General features: G+C 36.3%; 2 protein-coding genes across 12 annotated transcripts in view; one reads left to right on the top strand and one right to left on the bottom strand.

Moving 5' to 3' along the window:
- The window catches only part of IFT80 (intraflagellar transport 80), a 140894-nt gene extending 117083 nt beyond the window's left edge, over positions 1–23811 (top strand). For 2 of the 3 annotated variants that reach the window (XM_078432198.2, XM_078432199.2), the window contains exons 13-20: positions 2137–2201; positions 4538–4673; positions 4965–5112; positions 6391–6562; positions 8209–8298; positions 8382–8554; positions 13176–13299; positions 22300–23811. In XM_078432198.2, the coding sequence (XP_078288324.2) occupies positions 2137–2201; positions 4538–4673; positions 4965–5112; positions 6391–6562; positions 8209–8298; positions 8382–8554; positions 13176–13299; positions 22300–22410 (1019 nt within the window). In that variant the 3' untranslated portion in view covers positions 22411–23811. The remainder of the gene's footprint in view (positions 1–2136; positions 2202–4537; positions 4674–4964; positions 5113–6390; positions 6563–8208; positions 8299–8381; positions 8555–13175; positions 13300–22299) is intronic. The other variant, XM_078432200.2, reaches the window with a different exon arrangement.
- CC2H3orf80 (chromosome C2 C3orf80 homolog) overlaps positions 1–27712 on the bottom strand; it is an 80634-nt gene that overhangs the window by 13079 nt on the left and 39843 nt on the right. For 2 of the 9 annotated variants that reach the window (XR_013549786.1, XR_013549778.1), the window contains exon 5: positions 13175–13189. The exons of 3 other annotated variants lie outside the window; for them this stretch is intronic. Coding sequence is in view for 2 of the 6 variants with exons in the window: in XM_078432204.2 (XP_078288330.1) it covers positions 14101–14191 (91 nt within the window). In the remaining 4 variants the exon portion in view is untranslated. Of the gene's footprint in view, positions 1–12774; positions 13190–14070; positions 14192–27712 lie in introns of those variants that run through there. 4 more of the 9 variants (XR_013549787.1, XR_013549779.1, XM_078432204.2 and 1 more) reach the window with 3 other exon arrangements.

A 27712-nucleotide genomic window follows, 5' to 3' on the forward strand; every position in this document is an offset into this window, starting at 1 on the left:
CAAAACTCCCCAATAGAGTTTTGAGCCAAGGAACTGGTCCTTTTCATCAACCCATATATTGATTAAATTGAGTAACCCCAGACAATTGGAGGTGAGGTTTTTCTTTGCTATTTTGCCATACAGCTTTCCAGATTCCTCCAAACTAGGATGAATAAAGCAGATTTGTTTAAAGACCTTCAATGTTGGGAGACCAACATGAACATGGACTCCCTTTGGTTCACCCAACCTCTGGTTTTTGACCCCACCGATGTTTGCTGTATTCATCCTATTTCTTAGTTTTTGACCCTGCTGGAATGAGGGCCTTGATTGTCCTATCTCTAATATGCCTTATCTCTAATGTTCCTTTCTGTCATTGTCTAACTATTTTAGCCTTTTTTATAATTTGTTTTAGCATAACTTTCTCCTTGGGAAATGGCTCTGAGGATAGTGGCTGTACCTCAGGCTGACCAGAATCAGGATCTTCTCGAACACCTTGCTTCAGTGAGGCCCCTGATACTAGAGGCTGTATTTGAGAGTGGCCAGAATCTATATTTGACCCATCTCTTACTTTCATTTTATCTATTAGATATTATAATAACTATGGGACTGTATATTTTTCTCTTTTCTTATTATTTTGCATTTTCTTATGCATCTAGTGAGCCAACTCCCCCAGGAGATGGATCCATCATCTCAAATTCCATAGGTGACTTTTAACTTCTCACAGCTAATTGCAGCTTAGCTGCTGTTTCATACCATGGGTGACCTTGTGGCTTCTAAGAGTCAGACATTCCTCATCCTCATTCTTTCATTCTTTCTCTTCCCAAGCCACATGTTTGTTTGTTTTTTAATATTTTAATTTATTTTTGAAGGAGAGAGAGATAGAGCATGAGCGGGGGGAGGAGCAGAGAGAGAGGGAGACACAGAATCTGAAGCAAGCTCCAGGCTCTAAGCTGTCAGCACAGAGCCTGACATGGGGCTCGAACTCATGAACCATGAGATCATGACCTGAGCCAAAGTCAGACACTTAACTGACTGAGCCACCCAGGTGCCCCAAGCCACATGTTTTTATGAGTTAGGGTTGGTGTAGTGAATCCTACCCTTCCAGACACCAACTGTTCCATTTTTACCTTAACTGAGTGTATTACAATTAGTTTCTCATACTAATAACCTGGAGTTAACCCAGACTCAAAAGCTTAAAGGCAAAATTTTCCTCAAGACTGCCCTCACTTTGGACACTAGCCACAAGTCTCAGGGAGTCCTCAGGCCACCCATTTTGCTGACTGACTGGCTACAAATTCAGGGATTCCTATGACCCCTTCAAATTGGATAATTTGCTAAAATGACTCACAGGTATCAGGAAGGTGCTATGCATAGAATTATAGTTTTATTACAAAGGATACACACAGGATGAAGCCTAGGAAGGAACACAGAACTCCTGTGCCCTCTCATGGAGTCAGGGCACATCACCCTCCCAGTATATCAATATTGTCACCAATGAGGAAGCAACACTGAGTTTTTATGGGATTTTATTACATGGGCATGATTAATTAAATTATTAGCCACATTGATTGAACTCAACTTCCAGGCCCCTCCCACACACCAAATTCTGAAGCTGTCTAGGGCCCACCAAGAGTCTCCCCATTAGCATAACTAGGACATTCCTGTCACTCAGGATATTCCAAGGGTTGTTGAAGCTTCCTGCCAGGAACACAGGACAAAAACCGGGCAAATTACTAATTACACCACAGTAGTATACTGACCACAGGGAACGGAACAGTGCATAACACCTTGCCTAGTATTATAGTAGGCACTTGACACATTTTTCTTTTGTAAAATATGATTGTCTATGATCTTATATTCGTCTGTATCAGAGTTCTGAAAATTAAAAATTACATCTAGATTTGGACTTTCCATTGTCAATCCTGTGGAGAAGTGAAGCCATACCATTAATAACTATTCTAATTAGGCAATGTATGTTTAGGAAGAAGTATTCTAAGAAATATGACCCTGTTATATAAGTAGGAATTTAATGCTGCTCTTCTATTCTGATAGATACTGTATGGTCCAAAGAGTTAAATAATTTCTCATTAGGATTAAAGTTTACCAATAAAAATTCTAATATAATATATTAACTAATGCTTTACTTTTTTTTTCAAGTAATCTTCCTTTTTGAGGCATCAACTGGAAAACCATTAGGTGACGGGAAGCTTCTTTCTCATAAGGTAATGGACATTAACTATTTCTAAAGTTAATTAGCCACTATTTACTTCCTTTTTTAAATTTAGTGTTTTCATTTTAAGGAAAATCAAACATAGAAATTAGTCTTATATTTAAATCTGGTATGCATTCTACATAGAGTATTTTGCCTAAAAAATGTCATAAAGACTAAGCACTAGTAAACTCTGTAATAGAAAACTAATTGCAAATTAATTGGATAAAAGAATCTGACTTACATGTCTATTTTTCAGGCTCTTTACTGCTTTTTAATGAAATGTCCTATCTTGATTAAACTTCTAGCACCTATCAGTATATAAAAATGTTTTTATATTTCTAAACATCTTGCAGTTTTCTCATTGACCTGTCCTTAGCCAGCATTTTCTTTAGGTTTTAACACTGTAGTTAAACTGGAAAAAAAGTTCCATAGAAGTACGAAAAGACCCCAAATTGTGAACTGCTTATTGGTTTCTGATTTTTAGCATTAAAATAAACAAAGGACGGTGGCACCTGGGTGGCTCAGTTGGTTAAGTGTCCGACTTCAGCTCAGGTCATGATCTCACAGTCTGTGAGTTCAAGCCCCACATTAGGCTCTGTGCTGACAACTCAGAGCCTGGAGCCTCCTTCAGATTCTGTGTCTCCCTCTCTCTCTGCCCCTACCCTGCTCGCACTCTGTCTCTCTCAAAATAAAATAAAGACATTAAAAAAATTAAAATAAACAAAGGAGGGGCATCTGGGTGGCTCAGTTAGTTAAGCCTCCAACTTTGGCTCAGGTCATGATCTCACAATTTGTGAGTTCGAGCCTTACTTCGGGTTCTGTGCTGACAGCTCAGAGCCTGAAGCCTGCTTTAGATTTTGTGTCTCCCTCTTTCTCTGCCCCTCCCCCACTCATGCTCTGTCTCTCTTCTCTCAAAAATAAATAAACATGAAAAAAATTTTTAAATAAAGTAAATAAAGGAACACATTTTATTTATTCTAGTAAGAGATATATTTGGGTCTAAAGATGTTTTTAACTTTATTGTTCAATGCCACTAGTGAAGCCTGACTATATATTTTTTCTAATTTTTGTAATTATTAGTTTTAAATTTGAATAACAAATTCAAAAGGTTTAGAAATGAAAAATTATAGAAAAGTATACAGTGAAAAAGTCTCCCTCCTACACCCCTTTCTGTCAATCCAATTCCATTTCATAATGGTAATTACCATTATTAAACTCCCTTTTTCTTTCAGAGATTTTTAGTGCATATACAAACAAAATTGATATATGTTTTTAACTCCTTTTTTACAAAAATGTAACATACAAGTCTGTACATTGCTTTTCTCACACAACACTATTTCTGGTGATCTTTCTATATCAATATATAAAGTGTTTTCCTAATCCTTTTCCCACAACCATACAGCGTAACATTTTATGGATGTATCTGAATTTATTCAACATGTGCTCAAATGATGGACATTTAAGGTACAATCATAACACCTTCAAAAAACAAAACAAATCCTAGCAAGTGTAAAAAAAATTTTTTTTTAAGTATTAGCAAGTCTTAAGACATAGTAAGCAGTAAATAAATCCCTCTTGGATTTAGTTGAAATGAATCCACACTGAACCATTTCCAAGTTATAAAGAAATTCATTTCAGTAGCTAGTATAATAGTGTAATAGATTAACGTCATATGCCAGAAATACTTTGCTATGTGGACAAAATACTAATCTTAAAGTCAGAAATCTGGACTTTAAATTCTAAATATGCTTGTTACCAGCTTTTTCTGAGCAAAATCACTTACTGGCTATGCATCTCAGTCTTTTTGTCCATAAAGTAAGTATGGTGATACCTATAGCACTAGGTTGTTTCCTGTTTCACAGGAAATAAATGTGAGAGAATCTATAAAATTTAAGGGTCTAAAACATGAGATATTTTCATAAATGTATTCTTATAAATCTTTAAAATATAGGCTCTTAGAGTACATTTTGTTATGGAACATAAATGTAATTAGTAGATCTCTCTTGTGATATTCAGACTTGCCTCACCCTTTCACTTTGTCTAGTAAAGGTGGGACAGGAGGACAAAAGTGTTTCTCAGCTTCCAGAGTTTCAAAAATATATACATTATATTATAGTGTTTTAAGGGGCATCTTTCTCCTGTAAATTAAAAAAAAGTAACTGTGCTTTAGCTTATGAATTAAATCAGTAGTTTAAAATTATTTATCAGGGACAGTTTATCATTCTAAGTAAGGGAGTGATATTTAATTGATCTTTAAATAAACACATTTTTATAATTAAATAATTTAAATGATCTGATATCAAGCACTAAAACTAATCCAATATTTTCATTTTTTCTAAATTTTAGAATGAAATTTTGGAAATTGCTCTGGATCAAAAAGGACTTACCAATGACAGAAAAATTGCCTTCATTGATAAAAATAGAGATCTCTATATCACCTCAGTGAAACGATTTGGGAAGGAAGAACAAATTATCAAACTTGGTAAAATAATTATAATACATTTAAATTTTTGATTGCTTGAATTAATCTCTGAATAATGCATTGAAAGAAAGACTTGCAAATTAAAAAAATGATGGTTCTAGGTAAAATATTCAAATATTCCCATAAATTTTTAAGTGAATTTTTGCAAATGTTTTCACCATTATACAATCAGAAAATAGAGTCATACCTACCAGAAATTAGATGGGGTCCTGTGTGTCAGTTGATTTTTAAAATATTTTAATACTTATTATAGTGGAACTAATCGTACATTAACATTCTTTTTAAAATAAGGAACAATGGTGCATACTTTGGCATGGAGTGATACATGCAATATCCTTTGTGGACTTCAGGATACTCGATTTACAGTGTGGTACTACCCCAATACAGTTTATGTCGACAGAGACATTTTGCCTAAAACATTATATGAAAGGGATGCAAGGTAACTGCATTTACTGTTGGAATTGTTTATAGTGATAAATAACTCTAAAGTGTCATGTTTTTGCCTTTGATGTCAATCCTGAAAGGTACCTTTCACTCTACCAAATTGTTCAGCTAAAGCTAGCTTGATGAGATTTAAGTTTGGGGGTCAAGTTGAAAGTGTTGTATAATACTATTATATTTATTTGCTCCTTCTATGGATATAATTTTCCCTACATAAATATAATTTTCAAGCCTAATGTTGCAAGCCTAATGTAAAAAAACTCAGGTGGTTTTTTTTTTCAGTGTGGTTTAGTGATTTTAATATGGACATTTTTAAGATTTTTCAGTGGTACATAAAGTGTCAATCTTTATTCTTTTTCAGATTATCATAAATTATTAATTATTGTCATACTTTCAGGAATTTATGTGTCTCTAGAATTGAATTTCTAAATTAATATTAAAGATAGAAAAGTATATAAGGTTAATGAAGAGTCTTTTTTTTTAATTTTATATGCTTCAGAAAATACATGTATATTCCTAAATTCTCTAGGAAATAGCAAGATCTCTCACTCTTGACAAAATAAGAATACAAAACTTCTCAACTCCAAAACTTAGCTTAACTTTCAAATCTCTTTTGAGTTCATTTAATATTCAATTCACAACTTTAGCAAAACCAGAGAAGCATCATTTTAAAAGTATTTAAACTAATGAAGTTACTTTACTTCAAGTTCACCTCTTTTTATTATCAGAAAATAATCTTAGAATCAGCTTAATTTTCTATTCATTTATACTTTCAAAAACTGAAGCTGTTTTTTTTTTTTTTTTTTATTTTTTAATATATGAAATTTACTGTCAAATTGGTTTCCATACAACACCCAGTGCTCATCCCAAAAGGTGCCCTCCTCAATACCCATCACCCACCTTCCCCTCCCTCCCACCCCCCATCAACCCTCAGTTTGTTCTCAGTTTTTAACAGTCTCTTATGAACTGAAGCTGTTTTTTAATCATTTGTATAATTTACCTTAAGGCTTAGGGAAAAAATTTTATTTCAAATGCTTTTAGGCATAGCTCCCAAATAATAATTTTTGCCGCATTAAACTTTTATATTTTGCTCCAACTGGAGCAAGTTAGATTCAAATGTTTATTTAAATATATACATTCTCCCTGAAGTTAACTTTTTTGGGAGTGAATTTTAGAGATTTGGAGACTTTATATCTGTGTCAAGTGTAAACTCCCCTAATTAGTATATGAAAGATTTTGCTCAGAATATAAATTATACTTTGCTTTTTCCCAACAGTGAATTTAGTAAAAATCCCCATATTGTGAGTTTTGTTGGAAATCAGGTAACTATAAGAAGAGCTGATGGCTCACTGATTCACATCAGCATATCACCATATCCTGGTATTCTCCATGAGTATGTAAGCAGTTCAAAATGGGAAGATGGTGTAAGACTTTGTCGTTTTGTTAAGGTACTTTATTTTATTTTAGATCCATATTTGTGTATATATTGTGTATTTACACATATCTTTGTGCAAGATAAGAAATGGTAACAGCTGGGCACCTGGGTGGCTCAGCAGGTTAAGCATCCGACTTTAGCTCAGGTCATGATTTCATGGTTCATGAGTTTGAGCCCCACATTGGGATCTGCACTGACAGTGGGGAACCTGCCTGGGATTCTTTCTCTCTCCCTTTCTCTCTGCTCCTCCCCACTCACTCGCAATCTCTCTCTCTCTCTTTCTCAAAATAAATAAATAACCATTAAAAAAAAAAGAAATGGTAACAGCTAAGGGCTGGAAAATTGCAAATGAGATCATGTCTTTTTTTTTTTTTTTTTTTTTTTTTAATAAGTGAAGACATGAGCAACACAGGGGGGTAGATATTGTTGTGTGATTTACTCTTAAAGAAGCTATAATTTAAATGAGTAGTTTCTCTATACTGGCACATATAGACATCTTCTCTGGAACTTTTTTTAAAAAAAGTCAGATTCCCAAGTTTTATCCCAAGAGAGCTTCTAATTTATTAGATCTGGAATGAACCCTGGGCATATTTTTAAAATTCCTCAGATGATTTGTACACCTAAGGTTAAGAACCTCTACTTTAATTTTTTTTTAAAGTTTGTTCATTTTTGAGAGATAGACAAAGCATGAGTGGGGAAGGGGCAGAGAGAGGGAGACACAGAATCTGAAGCAGGCTCCAGGCTCTGAGCTGTCAGCACAGAGCCCGACGCGGGGCTTGAACTCACGAACTGCGAGATCATGACCTGAGCCGAAGTCGTATGCTCACCCCAACTGACTGAGCCACCCAGGTGCCCCTAGAACCTCTACTTTAGACCAGCATTTCCCACTTGGTTGAATCCAGTATTTTCCAAACATATTTGACAACAGAACTCTTTTTTTTAATTTTTTTTTTTTTACATTTTTATTTATTTTTGAGAGACAGAGAGAGACAGAGCACAAGGGGGAGGGTCAGAGAGAGAATGACACACAGAATCCGAAGCAGGTTCCAGGCTCCGAGCTGTCAGCACAGACCCCAAGGCGGGACCTGAACTCACAAACTGCAAAATCATGACCTGAGCTGAAGTTGGATGCTCAACCAACTGAGCCACTCAGGCGCCCCTGACCCCAGAACTTTTTAATTTTACATGGGTTAGCATTGCTTAAAATAATACTTTTAAAATGACCTTTAGATGCTTTCCCTTACAATGAGTCGTTGATAGAAATCTGCTGTAATAGCATTGTCTGAGAACCTCACTATTTCTCTGGCTCCTTGTAAGTTACATTCTTTGACCTCATCAGAAATACTGGAGGGTTTATAACCTTGAATTATCTTAAAAGTGTATCATAAGTTCAAAAATAAATCTTTGATAATTAGAAATGAAATTTTGTAATAATTTGTATTCAAAAGAATTTCTCTATGTGTTATTAATATATTTCAACAAAGTACCACGTGAAATTTCCACATGATTAATTTATTAAATTATTAGTTTTTTCAGTGCCATGCTCAACAATTTTTAATTTTTTCATTAAAATGTTAACTTTTATATATTTTAAGTCACTGTTTATTTTAAGGCAGTTCTGCTTCTAGTTGAAATAATTGTTCTCCTATTTCACTTTAGGAGCAAACCATGTGGGCTTGCCTAGCTGCTATGGCAGTTGCTAATAGAGATATGACTACCGCAGAAATAGCCTATGCAGCAATTGGTGAAGTAAATAATGTTTACTTACCTATATGTTTGCAGTTTTTCTTCCCTTTCTGTTACTCCACTTCATATATTTTTTCTTTTTTTAGATTGATAAGGTTCAGTACATCAATTCTATAAAAGATCTTCCATCTAAAGAATCAAAAATGGCTCACATACTAATGTTTAGTGGGAACATACAGGAGGCTGAAATGGTACTTCTTCAGGCTGGCCTTATTTATCAAGCGATCCAGATCAATATTAATCTCTATAACTGGGAAAGGTAATAAAAATGTTCTTCACCAATTCTAAAACCCAATTGATCTTAATGGTTTCTTCTATCTACCACTTGGTAAATTACGTTTTCCACTGTACTTAATAGTTTCCTAACATCACAGAAGAATTTATTCACATTTATATTTGTGAGTAGTTTGCCATTGAAGATTTATGCCTTTGCTCAACTTGTGATTGATTAGAAGTTGAGGTGTGAAGAAGAAAAGAGAATCTAGGATGTCTTCCAATTTTCTGATTTCAATAACTCAGATTGAATGAGTTATTCAATAACTCAGATTGAATTACTACCAATAGATGATGGTAGTAATATTGGCAGGTTTGGAAGGCAATATAGTGAGTTCAGTGTTAGGCATGTTGGATTTGAAATTTTGTGAAGAGATATGTGATAATAGTTGATTAATGAACCCGGAGCTCATGAGCAAGATTTGAACTGGAGATGTAGATTTAGCAGCCATTAGCCAAGTGGAGGGCAGTTGAAAGAAAAGAATGGACACAATTGCTCAGAAAATGTGTGGAATGAGAAGATATCAACTACATTTATGGGTTGGGTGAAAGAAAAGAAATCTGTTGAAAGATTTGAATAAAGCAGTCAGACAGGCAGAGAGAAGAGCCATGAGAAATTTGTGTTGCTAAGGAAGAAAGTCCATCAGATTTGAAATGAGGAGTGCTCAGTAGTAGCCTTCTCCTCTACATGAGGCTTTGACACATTGCTTTCTGAGAGTGAGTGGCACACTGCTCTTTGCTGTGGCATATCAGGTATCTCCCCTCACTCTCTCAGGTATTCATCTCTCAGGGAAGAGGCTGCAGTGCTTATACACACCTGAAGTTACTATGTTATAAAATTGACATGCTGACTTTTTCAGGTTTGACATGTCTTTCATCACTTTTATCTATCTACCCCTACCCTACCATTTTTTAATAAGCAGATCCCAGTCATCATATCACTTTATTTATAAGCATTTCAGTATGTATCTCAAGGTTTTTAAAAATCTAACCAATATCACAGTCACACTTTAAAGAATTAACAATAATTCCTTTCAGTGTTCTTATTTCTCTGATCATCTCATAAATGTTTTATTTTGTTTTGTGGTTTGTTTGTTTGTTTGATTCAAGATCCAAAAAATGTCCATACATTATGACTCCTAGATATGTTCTTTTCTTTTAATCTATAGGTTTTCCTATTTCTTATGTTTTCTTATAATTTTCCCACTACAGAAACTGGGCCTTTAGAGTTTCCTATAATCTGGATTTTGCTGATTGCATCTCTGTGGTGTCATTTGACACGTTCCTTTGCCGCTTGAATTAACCATAAATTGGTGTTGAATCTAGAAACTTGATTAGATTTAGGTTTAATATTTTTTTTCCCCTTTTGGGAACACCTCGTATCACAGAGGTAGTGTTGAATATATTTTCACAATGACTGGTTGTCTTTCTTTTTGTGATGTTAGCAGCCATTAATAATCATTGCCCAGATCCATTAATTAATTAAAATACTGGAAGGATAGAATTTAAGCATTGGATGACAAATATATTAGATTTCTTTTAAGAGCCCTGAATTTCTATATTTGTTTAAATCCTTTAGAAGGGAGCACATTTCATTTTGTTAATATGTTTATTCCATTTGAGAAGCAGTCTTGCTGATTTGTGCTTCTGTTATTCATATTTGAATTTGAAAATTACCTGCAACCTAATAAGTTGCAGCCCTTGAAGAGTTGTAGGTAAGCAGGTCATCTACTTGATGTTCACTTTGGACATTTGGTAGTAATCTGTTCTCAAAAATGGAAGTTAAGAGAGATAGACACTAGAAACTCTATGTATTAATAAAAAACAATTTCTCTGTTTCTACCAGTTATATAAAGTGATTTTGCTTCATTAAAGTTATGTAAAAGATCATATTTTGAAGTTACAAAATCTTTTTATATAACTTCCTTCTATTTAAAATCAGAGAGGATACATGGATTTATTCCAGCCCCATAATCTAATGTCACATTTGTTTGGTTGCCAAATAACCATTTTAAAGCTAAAGACATGCTGTTCCCATAACCCTTATATAATTTGGAGTGAATTTCCTTCTCTGTGTGATAAAGAAACATTTCTTACCCAGTGTATGCTTTTAGAGAACATTTAAAATAGCACATATAATTTGAATGTTTGCCTTTAGCTATTGCTCTTCAATCAGATAATTAATACATATTTTATATAATGATAATGACTATAATATAGATAATACTTAACATCTAGTATCTAAATGTGGTATTAGACATTATATTTTATCCTTCATACATAATTAAATGTATTAATGTTCCATGACAATGATCTCTTTGGAGATAATTTTCTTTTTGAAAAGTCCCAACCAAAAAATGGTTACGTATTCCCCACTTGGAATACTTCTGGTTTTGTACAATCAAAAATTCCTTCCCCAGTCATGTTCAGTCATAAAAAAGGAATGGGAAATGGCATTTTTCAGGTGCCAGAGGACTGGTTCACCAGAGTCTCCACTCACACATCCACACTGGAGTCAGAGCCTTAGGGATATATGGAGGGTGACATGAGAGAGGATTAGAAGGATTAAAGCATCATGGGGCGCCTGGGTGGCTCAGACCATTGAGCATCTGACTTCGGCTCAGGTCATGATCTTACGGCTGGTGAGTTCGAGCCCCGCGTCGGGCTCTGTGCTGACACCTCGGAGCCTGGAGCCTGCTTCAGATTCTGTGTCTCCCTCTCTCTCTGCACCTCCCCTACTTGCACTCTGTCTCTCTCTCTCTCTCTCTCTCAAAAATAAATAAAAACATTTTAAAAATTAAAAAAAGAAGGATTAAAGCATCTTTACTTCTATTTCTCCTCTTTTGATACTCTATAAATTGGTTTTTGCCTTCTTGCATTTCACTTGTTTCTCTAAATTGCAGTACTTCTACATTCTTCTCTGTGTCCCTCTTTTTCTCTGAAAGACTTAAAGTCACAGAGGAATGAGGGAACTTTGTGAGGAGATTGTAATGGGTAGCAAATACTGATCCATGGATTTAGCAATATGTACATATACTTTTATAAGAAATCATTGTGCTGAATTTTGGCATTATCATTTGTATTACACCTGACTTAAATTCATAACTTTTCATATTGTCTTAATATTTCTCTCGGTTTTCTATCAACTGTCAATTAATATACACAGCATATCTAAGATACTTAAAACAGTTTTTTTTAGTGTTTATTTTTGAAGGAGAGAGCGACAGAGCATGAGCAGGGGAGGAGCAGAGAGAAAGGGAGACACTGAATTCAAAGTGGGCTCCAGGCTCTGAGCTGTCAGCACAGAGCCCTGACCTGAGCGGAAATCGGGCGTTTAACCAACTGAGCCACCCAGGCACCCCTAAAATACTTTTTAAAGTGACTATTTAGGTCAAACCAAAGCATGCTAAAAATGAAACATTTTCTTACTGAAGGGTCACATGTTGCAAAAATCTAGTCAGTAGTCAGTATTGTCTAAACAACGGATTTACAATAGTTGGCTCTGATACATAAATCATGATTGACCTATTCAGAAGTCATATATCATATGAGAAAGCAAGGGAACTTGAAAAAGGATATGCTTTAGCTATTATGATGGCCATTTCCCATACTTTAAAACAAGATTATAGTGAACAGTGTAGGAGAGCTATACTATACTGGATTTTTCCTGACTCAACTCATACGAGTTATGCACAGGATCATGGGCTGAGATACTTTCCAAAACCTACATACACAAATAGGCCAAGAACTGAGGATTAATCTTTTCATTTCCCTCGAAATTATCAATACATAGATTTTTATGTCTTTGGTATTGTACCACTGATTTTAGCAATTAATTTAGTTCTTGCCTGCTATTTAAATAAAATATTACCTTGAAAATAACTTAAGTTACATTGAAAGATATTAATTGGGTTATAAAATTTAAATGGGTATTAACTTATTCTAAGAATCAAATGGCAAAAGATTTTGTCAGATTTGTATTATACACAAATTTTGGTTTTATAATATTTTAAATTTGCTGTGTTATCATAAAGGATATCAGCATTTAATTAAATATTGACCAGAATACATTCTAGACTGTAGATAAATAAATTCTGGAGCAGAATAAATTATAGACTTAAAAAAATTGTCAAGATAGTGGAACCACGTACATTGGGGGGGGGGGAGTTCATTCACTTGAATTTTATTGTGATTTCAATTAATTTTTCAATGAACATTTACCATACATAGACTATGGTATACTCACCAAAGAGAAATGAAACCTAGATCTCCCTTCAGTTAATGTACAGGTTATGGAAGAAACAGACTCGTAAATAATTATAATATCTGTAAGCAGTGCTGTCATAATAGTATGCATAAAATGTCATGGAGCACAGATAAGATAATGGTCTTTTATTTCTACAAGGAGGGCTGGTCAGGGAGAAGAGATGATGTTTGATCTGGACCTTGAAGTATAAGTTGGAATTTGCAAGATGGATGAGGTAGGGAATGGTGTTCCATATTGAAGGATGAGTGGAAAGGGAACAACATAGACCATTTGTCTCACTCTGTTACCCCAAAACTCTAATCCAAGCAATGCTGATTATCTGTTTTGTTTCTCATTATAGGGCACTTGAATTGGCTGTAAAATATAAAACACACGTTGATACAGTTCTTGCTTACCGGCAAAAGTTTTTGGAGACATTTGGTAAACAGGAAACTAATAAACGGTATTTGCAGTATGCAGAAGGTGTAAGTATTATACAGTATTTTACCATAATGTATATGCTTTGTAAGTATACATAATATTCATCTTAATAAGACAAAATTGGAATAATTCATACCATAATCTCAAAATCACTTTTTGCCTTATGATATTATAGTCTTATTTTGACTATATAATTATATTACTGATTTTTTTCTGGAATCTTAAAGCCATGTTTTGATGAACTCAAATCTGTTTTCGTATTTAATTTGTATTAAGGTTGGGTGCTAATTGATATTTTTAGATAAGCAATATAAATAGCTGGGATAAAGGTTTCTAACTCCTAAATTTTGTCTTCCACCAGCTGTCCCTTCTGCTCCAGGGGAAATATATAAGCACAGAGGGCATTGGCCAGAAAATGGATACTTTTTCACTTTGCAAAATTCTAGGGAGCTAGTTTGCACCCAGAGTGGAGCCTAGCCCAGGTAGACTTCACTGTCTAGAACCAAAGAAGGCTAAAGCATTGCCTCTCAGATCCCTACCAGAATCTCAGGTTTCATCACTATAATTAGAAGGAAGTCATTCCAGTATGTATCAGCCCATGTGCATTTTGCCCAAGTGCCTAAAGCAGGACTATTGTAGCTACCTGCTTAGATCCATCTAGGCTCAGGCTACAGAAAGAGAGTTCACTTCTAGCCATGCAGACCCAAGAGACTTACAATCCCAAGACAGGGGCAACCTTCCTCCCACCTCTGTGAACCAGTTGATTTTCTCAGCCTTTTATTCATTTTATTAAAAAAATGTTTATGAGTGCTCACTCTGGGCCAGGTATTATGCTGGATGCTGAGTCAGATATGGCTTCTGTTTTTGTGGAGCTTGTAGACTATGTGGGAGTGCTGCTCCTTGGAGATGGAATAAAATGGAATGTTCTGACCTGTCCTAAAGGGCAGAGTAAATTAGAGGAACCTTAGGAAGAGGAAAGAAGGTAGGAAGAAGGTTCCTACAATTTCTACTAAAGCCAACATTATACATTTATCATATGACTTGATAAACTCAGTCTTTCTCCTCTTATGTAGGGAAAAACACAGTTCTTCCCTGCTATGAGTCTTTCACCTGTAAGTCTTCTTTACTATTCACAAAGAACACTTCACTTCTGGTCACCTAACATGTGGAGGTTTCCCCTCATGCCAACAAGCAGTCTCCAACACCAGCTGTGTGTCCTACAATTTAACTCAGCTCTGATACTGCCTAACTGGAGATAGTATCAGATTCCACAGGTAAAGGGCTCATTCCCACAAGATTGCCCTCACTCCCCATCGGATGCCAGTTACAAGCTCAGATTATCACCTGTGCTTCTGACTGACCAGCTATAGATCTGCAGTCCCAGTAACCCCTGCCTTAGGTTTCAGATGCAAGTCACAAGTCCAGGTTGTTACCTGTACTTCTGACTGACTTGCTATAAGTCAGAGGCTCCCATTCCCCCTTTCTGGTTTGATTAGTTTGCTAGAGTGGCTCGCAGAACTAAGGAAACATTTACTAATGTTTACCAGTTTATTAAGGGATATGATAAAGGGTACAGATGAACAGCCAGATGAAAAGATACTTAGGGCAAGGTCAGGGAAGGTCCTACCCTCAGGAGCTCCTGTCTCTTCAGAGTTGGGGTGTGTTACCCTCCCAGTGTGGATGTGTTCACCAGCCCAGGAGTTCTCTGAACCCTGTACTTTGGTATTTTATCGAGGCTTCATCACATAGGCATGATCAGCCATTAACTCCCATTTTCAACCTTTCTTCCTTCCCAAGGGAATGGGAGCAGGACTGAAAATTCCTAGCTTCTAATCATGACTTGGTCTTTCTGGTGATCAGCCCTCATCGGGAAGCCATCCAAGGACTCTCCCAGAGTTGTGTCTTTAAAACAAAAGATGCTTCTATCACTCAGAAAACCCCGTGTCAGGAACTGACGTCAAAGACCAAATATTAGAACAAAAGATGTTCCTAGTGCTGTTATCACTTAGGAAACTACAAGAGTTCTAGGAGTTCTTTGCCAGAAACTGGGAGCAGCGACCAATTTATATATTTTCTATTGCCTCACACCATATTTAGAATACTGAGTGTCATGATCTGCATTTTTGGACTTCAGAATAGCTCTCAAGGTATAAAGCCTTTGAAACCATTCTTGGAGTTCTGCAATGCAACTTCAGCATCTGGATCCAGGACAGACACAAGTTGTCTGTTTCTTGGTAGGAAGAGGTGTACTTTACAGATGCTCCACAGACTATTTGTTTCATTTGAAGCTTCACTATTAAAAATGAATCCTCTAGGAGTTTGGGCTATGAGAGCTTGCTCTACTACTGGGACAAATTCAGGGTCCCTGGGACCTCTGAGGACTACACTCTAATCCACAGAGTAGGACAGCAGCCATCACCACTACAGTGCTAAGCAGCCTAGAGAATCACCCATCACCTGATCTTTTTGTCATGGTTTTGAAAATATGATGATATGTTAAAACTGAGCACCCATGTTAAATTTACTTTATGGCATAATTTCAAGCAGATACATACTACTCTGCTTCCTCTTCATCATCCTTGCCATCAATATATTTTTCAGTATTTTCACATTAGGTGCTTTGGAGGACATAGAAAATATAACTCTTCCCCACAAACTTATAATTATTGTAATTTATATTATAATTATTACATCATTATAATTAAAATTGTATTTTAGATAGCAAAAATTTAACATTTTTATCTTCTTTCTTATTATCTATGTATTCAACTGTTAACCAAAATGTAATACTTCAATCACAAGAGTGGCAGAAATTTTCAGAGATTTTTTTAATCCTGAAACTATATAGGTTACTTTGACTCCCTATGGTCCTACATTCTAGTATCCTTTTTTTTCCTCATAAATGTAATTTGGAAGCTAACTAGAAATTATAAAGCAGTATTTTAAGATGAAAATTATTTTTTACTCAAAAATTTCCCACTATTTATCTACCTTAGCCAAAATTTTGATTATATAAACATTTTATTTGCTAAGTGTTAAGAGAGCATTTTTAAAAACTAAGAAATTTATTCTAGATATCTAGTGAATTCTGGTGGGTTCATAGTACATAATGTGGAAGCTTATACGAAGTCAAAAGTTTCATATATGTTTGTATTCATGAGCCCTGAAATGTTATTTGGGCATTTCTAGTTTAAAATATGGAAACCTGGGATTTATACAAGGTGGACTGTCTTCTAAGACCCCAACTAGAGTCATTGTACCTGGTCTACAACAGTAAATATTTGTAAAATAATTTGTAAGTCGGCCAATAAAATTCACTTGAGGAATATACAATCTACCAAATATATTGTGTACAAGAAGAAAAGTAGAAGAACCAAGAAATGTTTAAAACATTATTCTAGGAGAAAGAAAACAGTGGAAATATAAGCAAACCAACAACTTGAGAACAGACTTTCAGAAAGTATAGAATTTTGAAGAAGATCCAGAAGAGCCAGCACTCTAGTTCAGACAAACCACATTAGGCATAGCTACTACCTGAGCTCTTTTGCAGGTTTTAAGGCCTTGTAATCTTATGATTATATATCTATATATGTATCTATCTATATCTATATCTATATCTGTATCTATATCTATATCTATGTCTATATATGTATCTATATATGTATATATGTATCTACATATATATCTATGTATCTATCTATATGTCTCTACATATCTATATGTCTCTACATATATATCTACATATATATCTATATATGTATCTACATATATAGGTATCTACATCTATATCTATATCTATTATGTATCTACATATATATTGGTAGGTGATAGTTCATCTGGTAGGTAGTTACTTATTCATTCAATATTTATTGAGTACTTTCTTCAGACAATGTACTCCCCTTCTATTTCAAATAGAAAAGTAAATATGGCAGACACTGACCCCAGCTTTATGAAGCTTATATTCAATGGAAGCTATAGTTAATTATACAGTTGTTAATTTCAATTGTGATCATTGGCTTGAAGATGCTATAAAACTTGATGGGTGGGGTGCCTCAGTTGGTCAAGCATCTGACTTCGGCTAGGGTCATGATCTTGCAGTTCAGAAGTTCAAGCCCCACATCAAGCTGTCTGTTGTCAGTGTGAAGTCTGCTTCAGATCCTTTGTTCCCCCCTCTCTCTGCTCACTCCCTGCTCACGTTCTCTCCTCAAAAATAATAAATAAACATTAAAAAAAAAAAAACTTGATGTGTAGGGAACCTGATCTAGAGTGGTGGGGATTAGCAAAGACTTTCTAAGCAAGGCAAACAATATTTGAGCTGAACTCTAAAGAATAAATAGTAGAAGCTGACTGGATTTGGGGTGGGAGAGGAAGTGGGAATGGGCATGTTCCAGGCAGAGAGAAAGCTCTTAAATGGGAAACAGTAAAGAACAAAAGGGAGATTAACTTGAGGGTTTCATAGGGCAAATTAAGGATTTTGGACTCTATCCTAAGACATATGTGAAGTCATTAAAAGGAAGTAACATGATTGCTTTTCCCTTTTAAAATCCTGATTCCTCAAAATAAATGGAAACTAAAGAGTTTTCCACAAAATTATCTTGAGTAGGATTTTGTCAGTGTTAAAGGATATATATGATAATAAGACCAAATGTGTGAGGTCTTGAAAGAATGGGAAGGAGTCCCTAGTAACTGCTCTGGATCCTGGGTACTGAGTAGTTGGAATATTGGTTGGGACCAGACATTGGAGGGTCTTAATACCATGTTAAGAGAATAGACTTCATAATGCAGGCAATGGGAAGGCTTGGAGGTTTGCAATCAAGAGAATGATTTGAAAGATACCTTTTGGTGTAGAAGGTGGATCAGAGGTAAGGGTGGTGACTAGGAGACCAGTTAGGAGATTACTATAATAGTTTCACCAGGAGATGGTTGGGGTGGTAGTTAGGTTGGTTAGGCAAGACATTTGAGAACAACTTCAACATTTCTGGTGTGGTTGACTGGTAGATGGAGAGGGATGCCATTAATCTAGATAAGGAACATGAGAATATACAAGTTTTAGACCTTTTGAGTTTGAATACATGAAAATATACATTTTTTTTGTTTGAAGTCCCTGTGGGGTATCCAGATGGAGATATCTAATAGGCAATTGGAAATATAATTGTGAACATTGAAGGATACTGACAAAGAGGAATCAGGGCATGATAAATAAATTTATGGTCATGACCATGTAGGCATAGTTGAAAGTATGAAAGTTGATGTCATCTCCTAGGAAAGTATAAAAAAGTTGTGGTTGGAATCCTGATGAATACAAATACTAACAGCTAAGAGGTTACCTAGGGAGGGGTGCCTGGGTGGCTTCATTGGTTGAGCATCCCACTCTTGATTTTGGCTCAGGTCATGATCCCATGATCATGAGATCAAACTCCCCTCCATACTCAGAGTGGAGGCTGCTTGAAATTCTCTCTCTCTCTCTCTCTGTCCCTCACCCTCTACCCTTCTCCCCCACTCACATGCACACATGCTCTCTCTCTCAAATAAATTTTTTAAAAATTAAGTAAAACAAAGTATAAATTACTTAAAAAAAGAGGTTGTCTAGGGAAAAGAAACAGGAGGAAAAAAAAGACTGAGAACATTGAGAAAGGAGAGCACAAACCAGAAGAAAATGGTATTATATAGTCAGAGATTTTTCAGAGAGCTTTGGTCAACAAGATCTAGGGAATGCTTCTACATCAGGACCTTTTTCTTCCTTTTTTCAGTGTGCTCTTCCCCAGATATTCCCATGGACTCACTAATCTCCTTTAGGTCTTCACGTCAAATTCTCAGGGACGTCTTTTCCTACCACTCTGTTTAAAATACAACCCCCCCTTCCCCCACCTCCACTCCTGGCACTCAGTATTTCCTTTCCCTGTTTCCAAAACTCTTACTACTTCTCACATCTTATATATTTTTAGGGGCACCTGAGTGGCTCAGTCAGTTAAGCCCCCAACTTCAGCTCAGGTCATGATCTTGTGGTTTGTGAGCTCAAGCCCCACGTCAGGCTTTTAAAGAGGCACCTGGGTGGCTCAGTTGGTTGAGCATCTGACTTCAGCTCAGGTCATGATCTCATGGTTCATGAGTTTGAGCCCTGCGTCAGGCTGTGTGCTGACAGCTCAGAGTCTGGAGCCTGCTTCCAATTCTGTGTCTCCCTCTCTCTCTCTCTGCCCCTCCCCTGCTCACGCTCTGTCTCCGTCTCTTTCAAAAATAAATGAACATTAAAAAAATAAAAAAAGAATGCAACACCCCCTTCCCCCAACTCCACCCCTGGCACTCAGTATTTCCTTTCCCTGTTTCCAAAACTCTTACCACTTCTCACATTTTATATATTTTTAGATCTTCCACTATTATTTGTCTTTGCTTATCTTTCTATGAAGACTGTGATTTTTATCAATTAATTCACTGCTGAAGCCTTGCACCTAGAACAATCCTTGGTGTATAGTAAGCACTAAATATGTATTGAATGAGTAATCGAATCATATGTAGGATGAGGAATGAAAACACTTGATGGTGGCTTTAGTGAAAAGTTCATGAAGTGTGGTAGGAGCACAGTCACATTATAGTGTTCTGAGGACAAAATGAGAGTCAGGAATGAGAAGAAGAACGAGGGTGGTAGTTTGCAGGGAGACAGAATTGAGGGGGAAGGATGATGAGCAGCAGCCAGTGTAGCAAGGAAATTGAAAATGTGAGTAATATAACTGAAGGCAGATGTCCCAGGGGAGTGGAAGAAGATGGGATCAGGGATGTATGTGAAGAGGTTGGCCTGAGACAGAAGGGAATGAGAGATGAATACAAATGTAGGTAAATTTGTGTGAAGAAGGAGATTAAGCAAATTCATGTCTGGTGGCCACTGTATTCTCTGGAAAGCCATTTGGTATGATTTTTGAAATTACTTCTATGTGAATAAGAAGAATTTACCAGGGACTAGAATAAGAAGTACCAAATAGTACTAACACACCCTATAATAGGAAAAGATGTGTCTTGGTGTAGAGATCAGTCACTTGAAAGCTGTCATGATGAGTACATCCTTATCTAAAACCCACTAGTAAAAGTATTCTAGTCCAAGAACTAAATTAGCAGTAGAACACTGTTCTAAAACTGGATAAATGCCAAAGTGAAAGTGAAGCATTCATTTTCAATAGGATAACTGTCAACTGGCTCCCTCATTTGTACTCTAACAAGTGATAGTATAGATGGCATCAGTTTACTTGATGGACTTCTGGTACAACAGAGCAACAGTTGCTCAGTGTACGGTCAATATATGGTTTTATTGTGATTGATCTGAAAAACATATGTAAGTCAATTTAAGGCTGGAAGAAGGCCAAGGCATTTATCAAGTTTTGTCTTTCTCTTTGCAAATGTTTTGTTAGACATAGAGTGTTTTGCCATTTAAAAATATCAAGTTCTGGCCTGATTGAAAAATGGGTCTTTCAAATAGTCTTAACATTTGCTCTGCCTTTCAGTGAGCGGTCACTTGCATCTTACCACAGACATTCATCTTCTATGAGTGAGAGGGATTCTTTTAATTCATCCATTTTATATATTATAGACTAGTATATGGAATTGTCTCTTTTTCAAAGTGGCAAAAATATCCACAAATTGCCATGCAGAAATTTAGATGAAAGATATTGAAATAAAAAAGAACCAATACTTTATCAACTTCTAGCATAAAAGAGGCACAAAGCCCTGATAAGGTTAAACTTATCTCCCAGTTACTTAAAATAAATCTGCTCAGGCAGCAAGTAGTACCTAAGTCTGGTTTAATGCTACTTATTTCACTCAACTCCCTTATATGAAGATGAAAACCTATTCGCTTTTGGCTCAGTCTCAGGGGTTGGGGCTTATTTCATTGTAAATCGGAATTAGGTTAATCTAGGACCCAATTTTTCTGTACCTTGCCTGGGACAACACACATTCCTAAAGTAGTCATCTCCAAATTTTTCTAAACAATAGAATGCTTTTTCCTAAAGAAATTGTTCACAGATGTCAGGGCAGAGTCCATAGCTAACAGCAAGTATAATCAGCTTAGGTGAAAGGCAGGGTAGAAGGCATGGCTGGAAAAATGGCCCCATGTCAGTGGGGCATGTGACTTGATCTCCCGGTTTTGAGTCTGAGCCCCACGTTGGGCATAGAGATTTAAAAAAATGGAAACATAAAAATGGTACCACTTTTCAGTGATTGTTTTTACATGTCCCCCAGCCTTGATTATGCACTGCACTTTCTTTAATATCTTTTTGTTGTTGTCTAAACCATCACCATGTCTGTATTACTTTAATAGTTGTTGTAAAGGAGTCCCTTTTTCAGAGTATGCTCAGGAGAAGCAAACGCTCCCCTATTCTTACTCATACCTAGGCTCTAATGGAAACCTCAGTGAAAAAAAAAAAAAGGTAAAATGCTAACCCATTTGAAACATGGCCTCATGGCTAGGGCCCTGTCCATTTTTCCTCTTGTTTGGAGGAGAACAGTCCACCTTCTCCCCCTGTCCCTGAGGCACCTATGCAGAATCTGAAGGCTCCATGAGACTATTTAGATGTAGTTTTATCAACAGCTACAACTAGATTTTGGTGTTTTGAATCATGATGAGAATCTTTCCTTTTAATTGTGGTAATTGTTCTGTTTGGTCTTATTCTTAAAGGTATTTTTTATTTAAGCATTATTTCTTTTTTTTTTAACATTTGTTTATTTTTGAAAGACAGAGAGAGACAGAGAGTGAGTGGGAGAAGGGGAGAGAGAGGGAGGGAGACACAGAATCTGAAGCAGGCTCCAGGCTCTGAGCTGTCAGCACAGAGCCCGATGGGGGGCTCGAACCCACGAACCTGGAAATCACGACCTGCACCGAAGTCGGATGCTTAACCAACTGAGCCATCCAGGTGCCCCTTAACTTGTCTTTCATGCTCTCTTTTTTCTCTAGTGATTTAGAAGCCATCATTCTATTTTTTGTTTACTCTTGGTTACCTTGGATTAAGCAAAACTGTGTTATACTATATCAGTATTTTTCTTCTTTTCTTCTTTTGCAGCTCCAAATAGATTGGGAGAAAATCAAAGCCAAAATTGAGATGGAAATTACCAAAGAACGAGAGCAATCATCAAGCAGCCAGTCCAGCAAGCATATAGGTCTAAAGCACTAAATTCCTTGCTTACCATTAAGAAATTTTACCTTTTGAAACATTCTGATTAACCAAGGATAATTGTATTTTTATTGCTAAAGAAAAAGGCAGAATCTTTAAGTATAAGTACTTGCTGTGTATTTACCACTAAAAATACATTCAGAAAGACTAAGCACAAAATAATTGATGCAGTTTCATCTTTTATATAGTTTAGTCCAATAATTAGCAAAATATTCTCATATACTTATGATACACCTATGTAGTATTGCTTACATTCCAGTTTTTTGTCCATTATTTTATCCCTGAATCATCAGCATGAACAAATATTAATGCTCATAATAAACCATTGGACCCTTTAAAATGTATGATAGCATTAATTTTTATTTCACCACTAAATCATAAGATGTTCCAAAAGTTTACTTATACAACAAAAACACATGAGGATGGATTTATGAAAATGTATAACAGTACATACATTTGTACATCAGTATTCATAGGATTATTAACAGTAGCAAAAAGGACAAAAAAAAGATGCCTATCAACAGATGAACGGATAAACAAAATATGGTATATACATACAGTGGAATATTATTCAGCCTTTAAAAGGAAGGGAATTTTGATGCATGCTACAACACGGATGAACCTTGAAAATAATGCTAACTGAAATAACCCAGACTACTGAATGATCCCACTTATATGAGGTACCTAAAATAGGGAAGTTCGTTGAGACAGAAAGGAGAATAGTGGTTGCCAGGGATTGGAGGGAGGTGGATATGGGGCATTCTTGTTTAATGAGTACAGAATTCCTGTTTGGGATGAATGAGTTCTGGAAATGGACAGTGGCGATTATCGCACAGCATTGTGAATATACTTAATGCCACCGAATGGTACAGTTAAAAATGGTTAAAATGGTAAGTTATATATATATCTGCACCATAATTTTAGAAATATATCTAGAATGGACAAGAAATATTTTTCTCATTACTCTCCTGACTTGAGAATATTCACGCACTAGGGTCCTGGAGTCTGAATTTGTGAAAATCTCCTTAAATGATAAACCTGTTTGACTACTTTCAGTATGTCCTAAAATATTGCCACAGAAGCTTTTGAACATTAACCCAAATACTCCTTAGAAAGTCCTCCATAATGTAAATTTTGGAGAGGCATATTATAGAGTGGGTATATGCATATTCACTGGAAAATGATTACCTCTCTCATTTTCATTTTAATTAATGTATATTTATTTTATGAAAATGTTCTTGTCTTTTCAACATATTTCTTTTCTTTTCTGGAATGTTGAAATATTCTGTTCTTCAGATGCTGGGTACAAGAGTGAGTTTAGTTTGTGAAATATGATTGAGCAGTTTACTTATAAGTTGTACTTATTTATTAATGTTTTCTATATAATGTTATATTTCAATAAACAGTTTAAAAAGAAAAATGATTAAAAGGGTAAATTTTATATCATATTTATTTTACTACAGTTTTAATAGTTAAAAAATATGAAAAATGTCTGCATTCTAACAATTCGGATACTAACAAGGTGTTCTACAATTCAATTCTGATACTACCCAGAGTTAGTGTCAGGTCCCACAAGTTAAAGGACAGCATTCCCAATTAGACTGTTCTTATTTCAATTGTCAGCCACATGCGGGGACCCCAGGATACCCACACTTCTGACTTGGCAGCAAATTTGGGGGTTTCTACCATGCCCCCTTTGGGTTTGGTACTTCGAATGACTCACTGAAATGCTTTACTTTTAATTATAGTTTTATTATAAAAGATATAACTCAGGAGCAGCCAAGCAGAAGAGATGCATATAAAGTCTAGGAGAAAAGTGAGGTCTGGGAGGGGTGGGGACGGGGTAGGGGCATAGAGTTTTTTATTATGCCTACTCTTTGTAGAGAGAAGAGAATCTAGGACCGTCATTCTCCCAGAACATTGATGTGCTCACCAATCGGGAAGCTTTTGTAGGACTTGCTGTTCTGAATTTCTCATCAGGGTTTTATTACATACGTGCAATTAATTAAATCACTGCCCATGTGATTGAAATCTTCCTCTCCCTGGAGGTCAGGTGGTTGAAAGTTTTAGCACTCTAACCATGTGGTTTTTCTGCTGACCAGTCCTCATCCTGAAGCTATCTAGCTTCCATAACACAGACACACACACACACACACACACACACACACACAGAGTAGTCACCTAATTAGCATAAAAAAGGTGCTCCTATCACTCAGGAAATTCCAAAGATTTTGGTTTTTTTTTTTTTATTTTTTTTATTTTTTAATATATGAAATTTACTGTCAAATTGGTTTCCATACAACACCCAGTGCTCATCCCAAAAGGTGCCCTCCTCAATACCCATCACCCACCCTGCCCTCCCTCCCACCCCCCATCAACCCTCAGATTGTTCTCAGTTTTTAACAGTCTCTTATGCTTTGGCTCTCTCCCACTCTAACCTCTTTTTTTTTTTTTTTTTTTTCCTTCCCCTCCCCCATGGGTTTCTGTTATGTTTCTCAGGATCCACATAAGAGTGAAACCATATGGTATCTGTCTTTCTCTGTATGGCTTATTTCACTTAGCATCACACTCTCCAGTTCCATCCATGTTGCTACAAAAGGCCATATTTCATTTTTTCTCATTGCCACGTAGTATTCGATTGTGTATATAAACCACAATTTCTTTATCCATTCATCAGTTGATGGACATTTAGGCTCTTTCCATAATTTGGCTATTGTTGAGAGTGCCGCCACAAACATTGGGGTACAGGTGCCCCTATGCATCAGCACTCCTGTATCCCTTGGATAAATTCCTAGCAGTGCTATTGCTGGGTCATAGGGTAGGTCTATTTTTAATTTTCTGAGGAACCTCCACACTGCTTTCCAGAGCGGCTGCACCAATTTGCATTCCCACCAACAGTGCAAGAGGGTTCCTGTTTCTCCACATCCTCTCCAGCATCTATAGTCTCCTGATTTCTTCATTTTGGCCACTCTGACTGGCGTGAGGTGGTATCTGAGTGTGGTTTTGATTTGTATTTCCCTGATAAGGAGCGACGTTGAACATCTTTTCATGTGCCTGTTGGCCATCCGGATGTCTTCTTTAGAGAAGTGTCTATTCATGTTTTCTGCCCATTTCTTCACTGGGTTATTTGTTTTTCGGGTGTGGAGTTTGATGAGCTCTTTATAGATTTTGGATACTAGCCCTTTGTCCGATGTGTCATTTGCAAATATCTTTTCCCATTCCGTTGGTTGCCTTTTAGTTTTGTTGGTTGTTTCCTTTGCTGTGCAGAAGCTTTTTATCTTCATAAGGTCCCAGTAATTCACTTTTGCTTTTAATTCCCTTGCCTTTGGGGATGTGCCGAGTAAGAGATTGCTACGGCTGAGGTCAGAGAGGTCTTTTCCTGCTTTCTCCTCTAAGGTTTTGATGGTTTCCTGTCTCACATTCAGGTCCTTTATCCATTTTGAGTTTATTTTTGTGAATGGTGTGAGAAAGTGGTCTAGTTTCAACCTTCTGCATGTTGCTGTCCAGTTCTCCCAGCACCATTTGTTAAAGAGACTGTCTTTTTTCCATTGGATGTTCTTTCCTGCTTTGTCAAAGATGAGTTGGCCATACGTTTGTGGGTCTAGTTCTGGGGTTTCTATTCTATTCCATTGGTCTATGTGTCTGTTTTTATGCCAATACCATGCTGTCTTGATGATGACAGCTTTGTAGTAGAGGCTAAAGTCTGGGATTGTGATGCCTCCTGCTTTGGTCTTCTTCTTCAAAATTACTTTGGCTATTCGGGGCCTTTTGTGGTTCCATATGAATTTTAGGATTGCTTGTTCTAGTTTCGAGAAGAATGCTGGTGCAATTTTGATTGGGATTGCGTTGAATGTGTAGATAGCTTTGGGTAGTATTGACATTTTGACAATATTTATTCTTCCAATCCATGAGCAGGGAATGTCTTTCCATTTCTTTATATCTTCTTCAATTACCTGCATAAGCTTTCTATAGTTTTCAGCATACAGATCTTTTACATCTTTGGTTAGATTTATTCCTAGGTATTTTATGCTTCTTGGTGCAATTGTGAATGGGATCAGTTTCTTCATTTGTCTTTCTGTTGCTTCATTGTTAGTGTATAAGAATGCAACTGATTTCTGCACATTGATTTTGTATCCTGCAACTTTGCTGAATTCATGTATCAGTTCTAGCAGACTTTTGGTGGAGTCTATCGGATTGTCCATGTATAATATCATGTCATCTGCAAAAAGCGAAAGCTTGACTTCATCTTTGCCAGTTTTGATGCCTTTGATTTCCTTTTGTTGTCTGATTGCTGATGCTAGAACTTCCAGCACTATATTAAACAAGAGCGGTGACAGTGGGCATCCCTGTCGTGTTCCTGATCTCAGGGAAAAAGCTCTCAGTTTTTCCCCGTTGAGGATGATGTTAGCTGTGGGCTTTTCATAAATGGCCTTTATGATCTTTAAGTATGTTCCTTCTATCCCGACTTTCTCAAGGGTTTTTATTAAGAAAGGGTGCTGGATTTTGTCAAAGGCCTTTTCTGCATCGATTGACAGGATCATATGGTTCTTCTCTTTTTTTTTGTTAATGTGATGTATCACGTTGATTGATTTGCGAATGTTGAACCAGCCCTGCATCCCAGGAATGAATCCCACTTGATCATGGTGAATAATTCTTTTTATATGCTATTGAATTCGATTTGCTAGTATCTTATTAAGAATTTTTGCATCCATATTCATCAGGGATATTGGCCTGTAGTTCTCTTTTTTTACTGGGTCTCTGTCTGGTTTAGGAATCAAAGTAATATTGGCTTCATAGAATGAGTCTGGAAGTTTTCCTTCCCTTTCTATTTCTTGGAATAGCTTGAGAAGGATAGGTATTATCTCTGCTTTAAATGTCTGGTAGAACTCCCCTGGGAAGCCATCTGGTCCTGGACTCTTATTTGTTGGGAGATTTTTGATAACCGATTCAATTTCTTCGCTGGTTATGGGTCTGTTCAAGCTTTCTATTTCCTCCTGATTGAGTTTTGGAAGAGTGTGGGTATTTAGAAATTTGTCCATTTCTTCCAGGTTGTCCAATTTGCTGGCATATAATTTTTCATAGTATTCCCTGATAATTGTTTGTATCTCTGAGGGATTGATTGTAATCATTCCATTTTCATTCATGATTTTATCTATTTGGGTCATCTCCCTTTTCTTTTTGAGAAGCCTGGCTAGAGGTTTGTCAATTTTGTTTATTTTTTCAAAAAACCAACTCTTGGTTTCGTTGATCTGCTCTACAGTTTTTTTAGATTCTATATTGTTTATTTCTGCTCTGATCTTTA

Source organism: Panthera onca, chromosome C2 (assembly GCF_046562875.1).
Source record: "Panthera onca isolate mPanOnc1 chromosome C2, mPanOnc1 haplotype 2, whole genome shotgun sequence".
NCBI classification, from domain to species: domain Eukaryota; kingdom Metazoa; phylum Chordata; class Mammalia; order Carnivora; family Felidae; genus Panthera; species Panthera onca.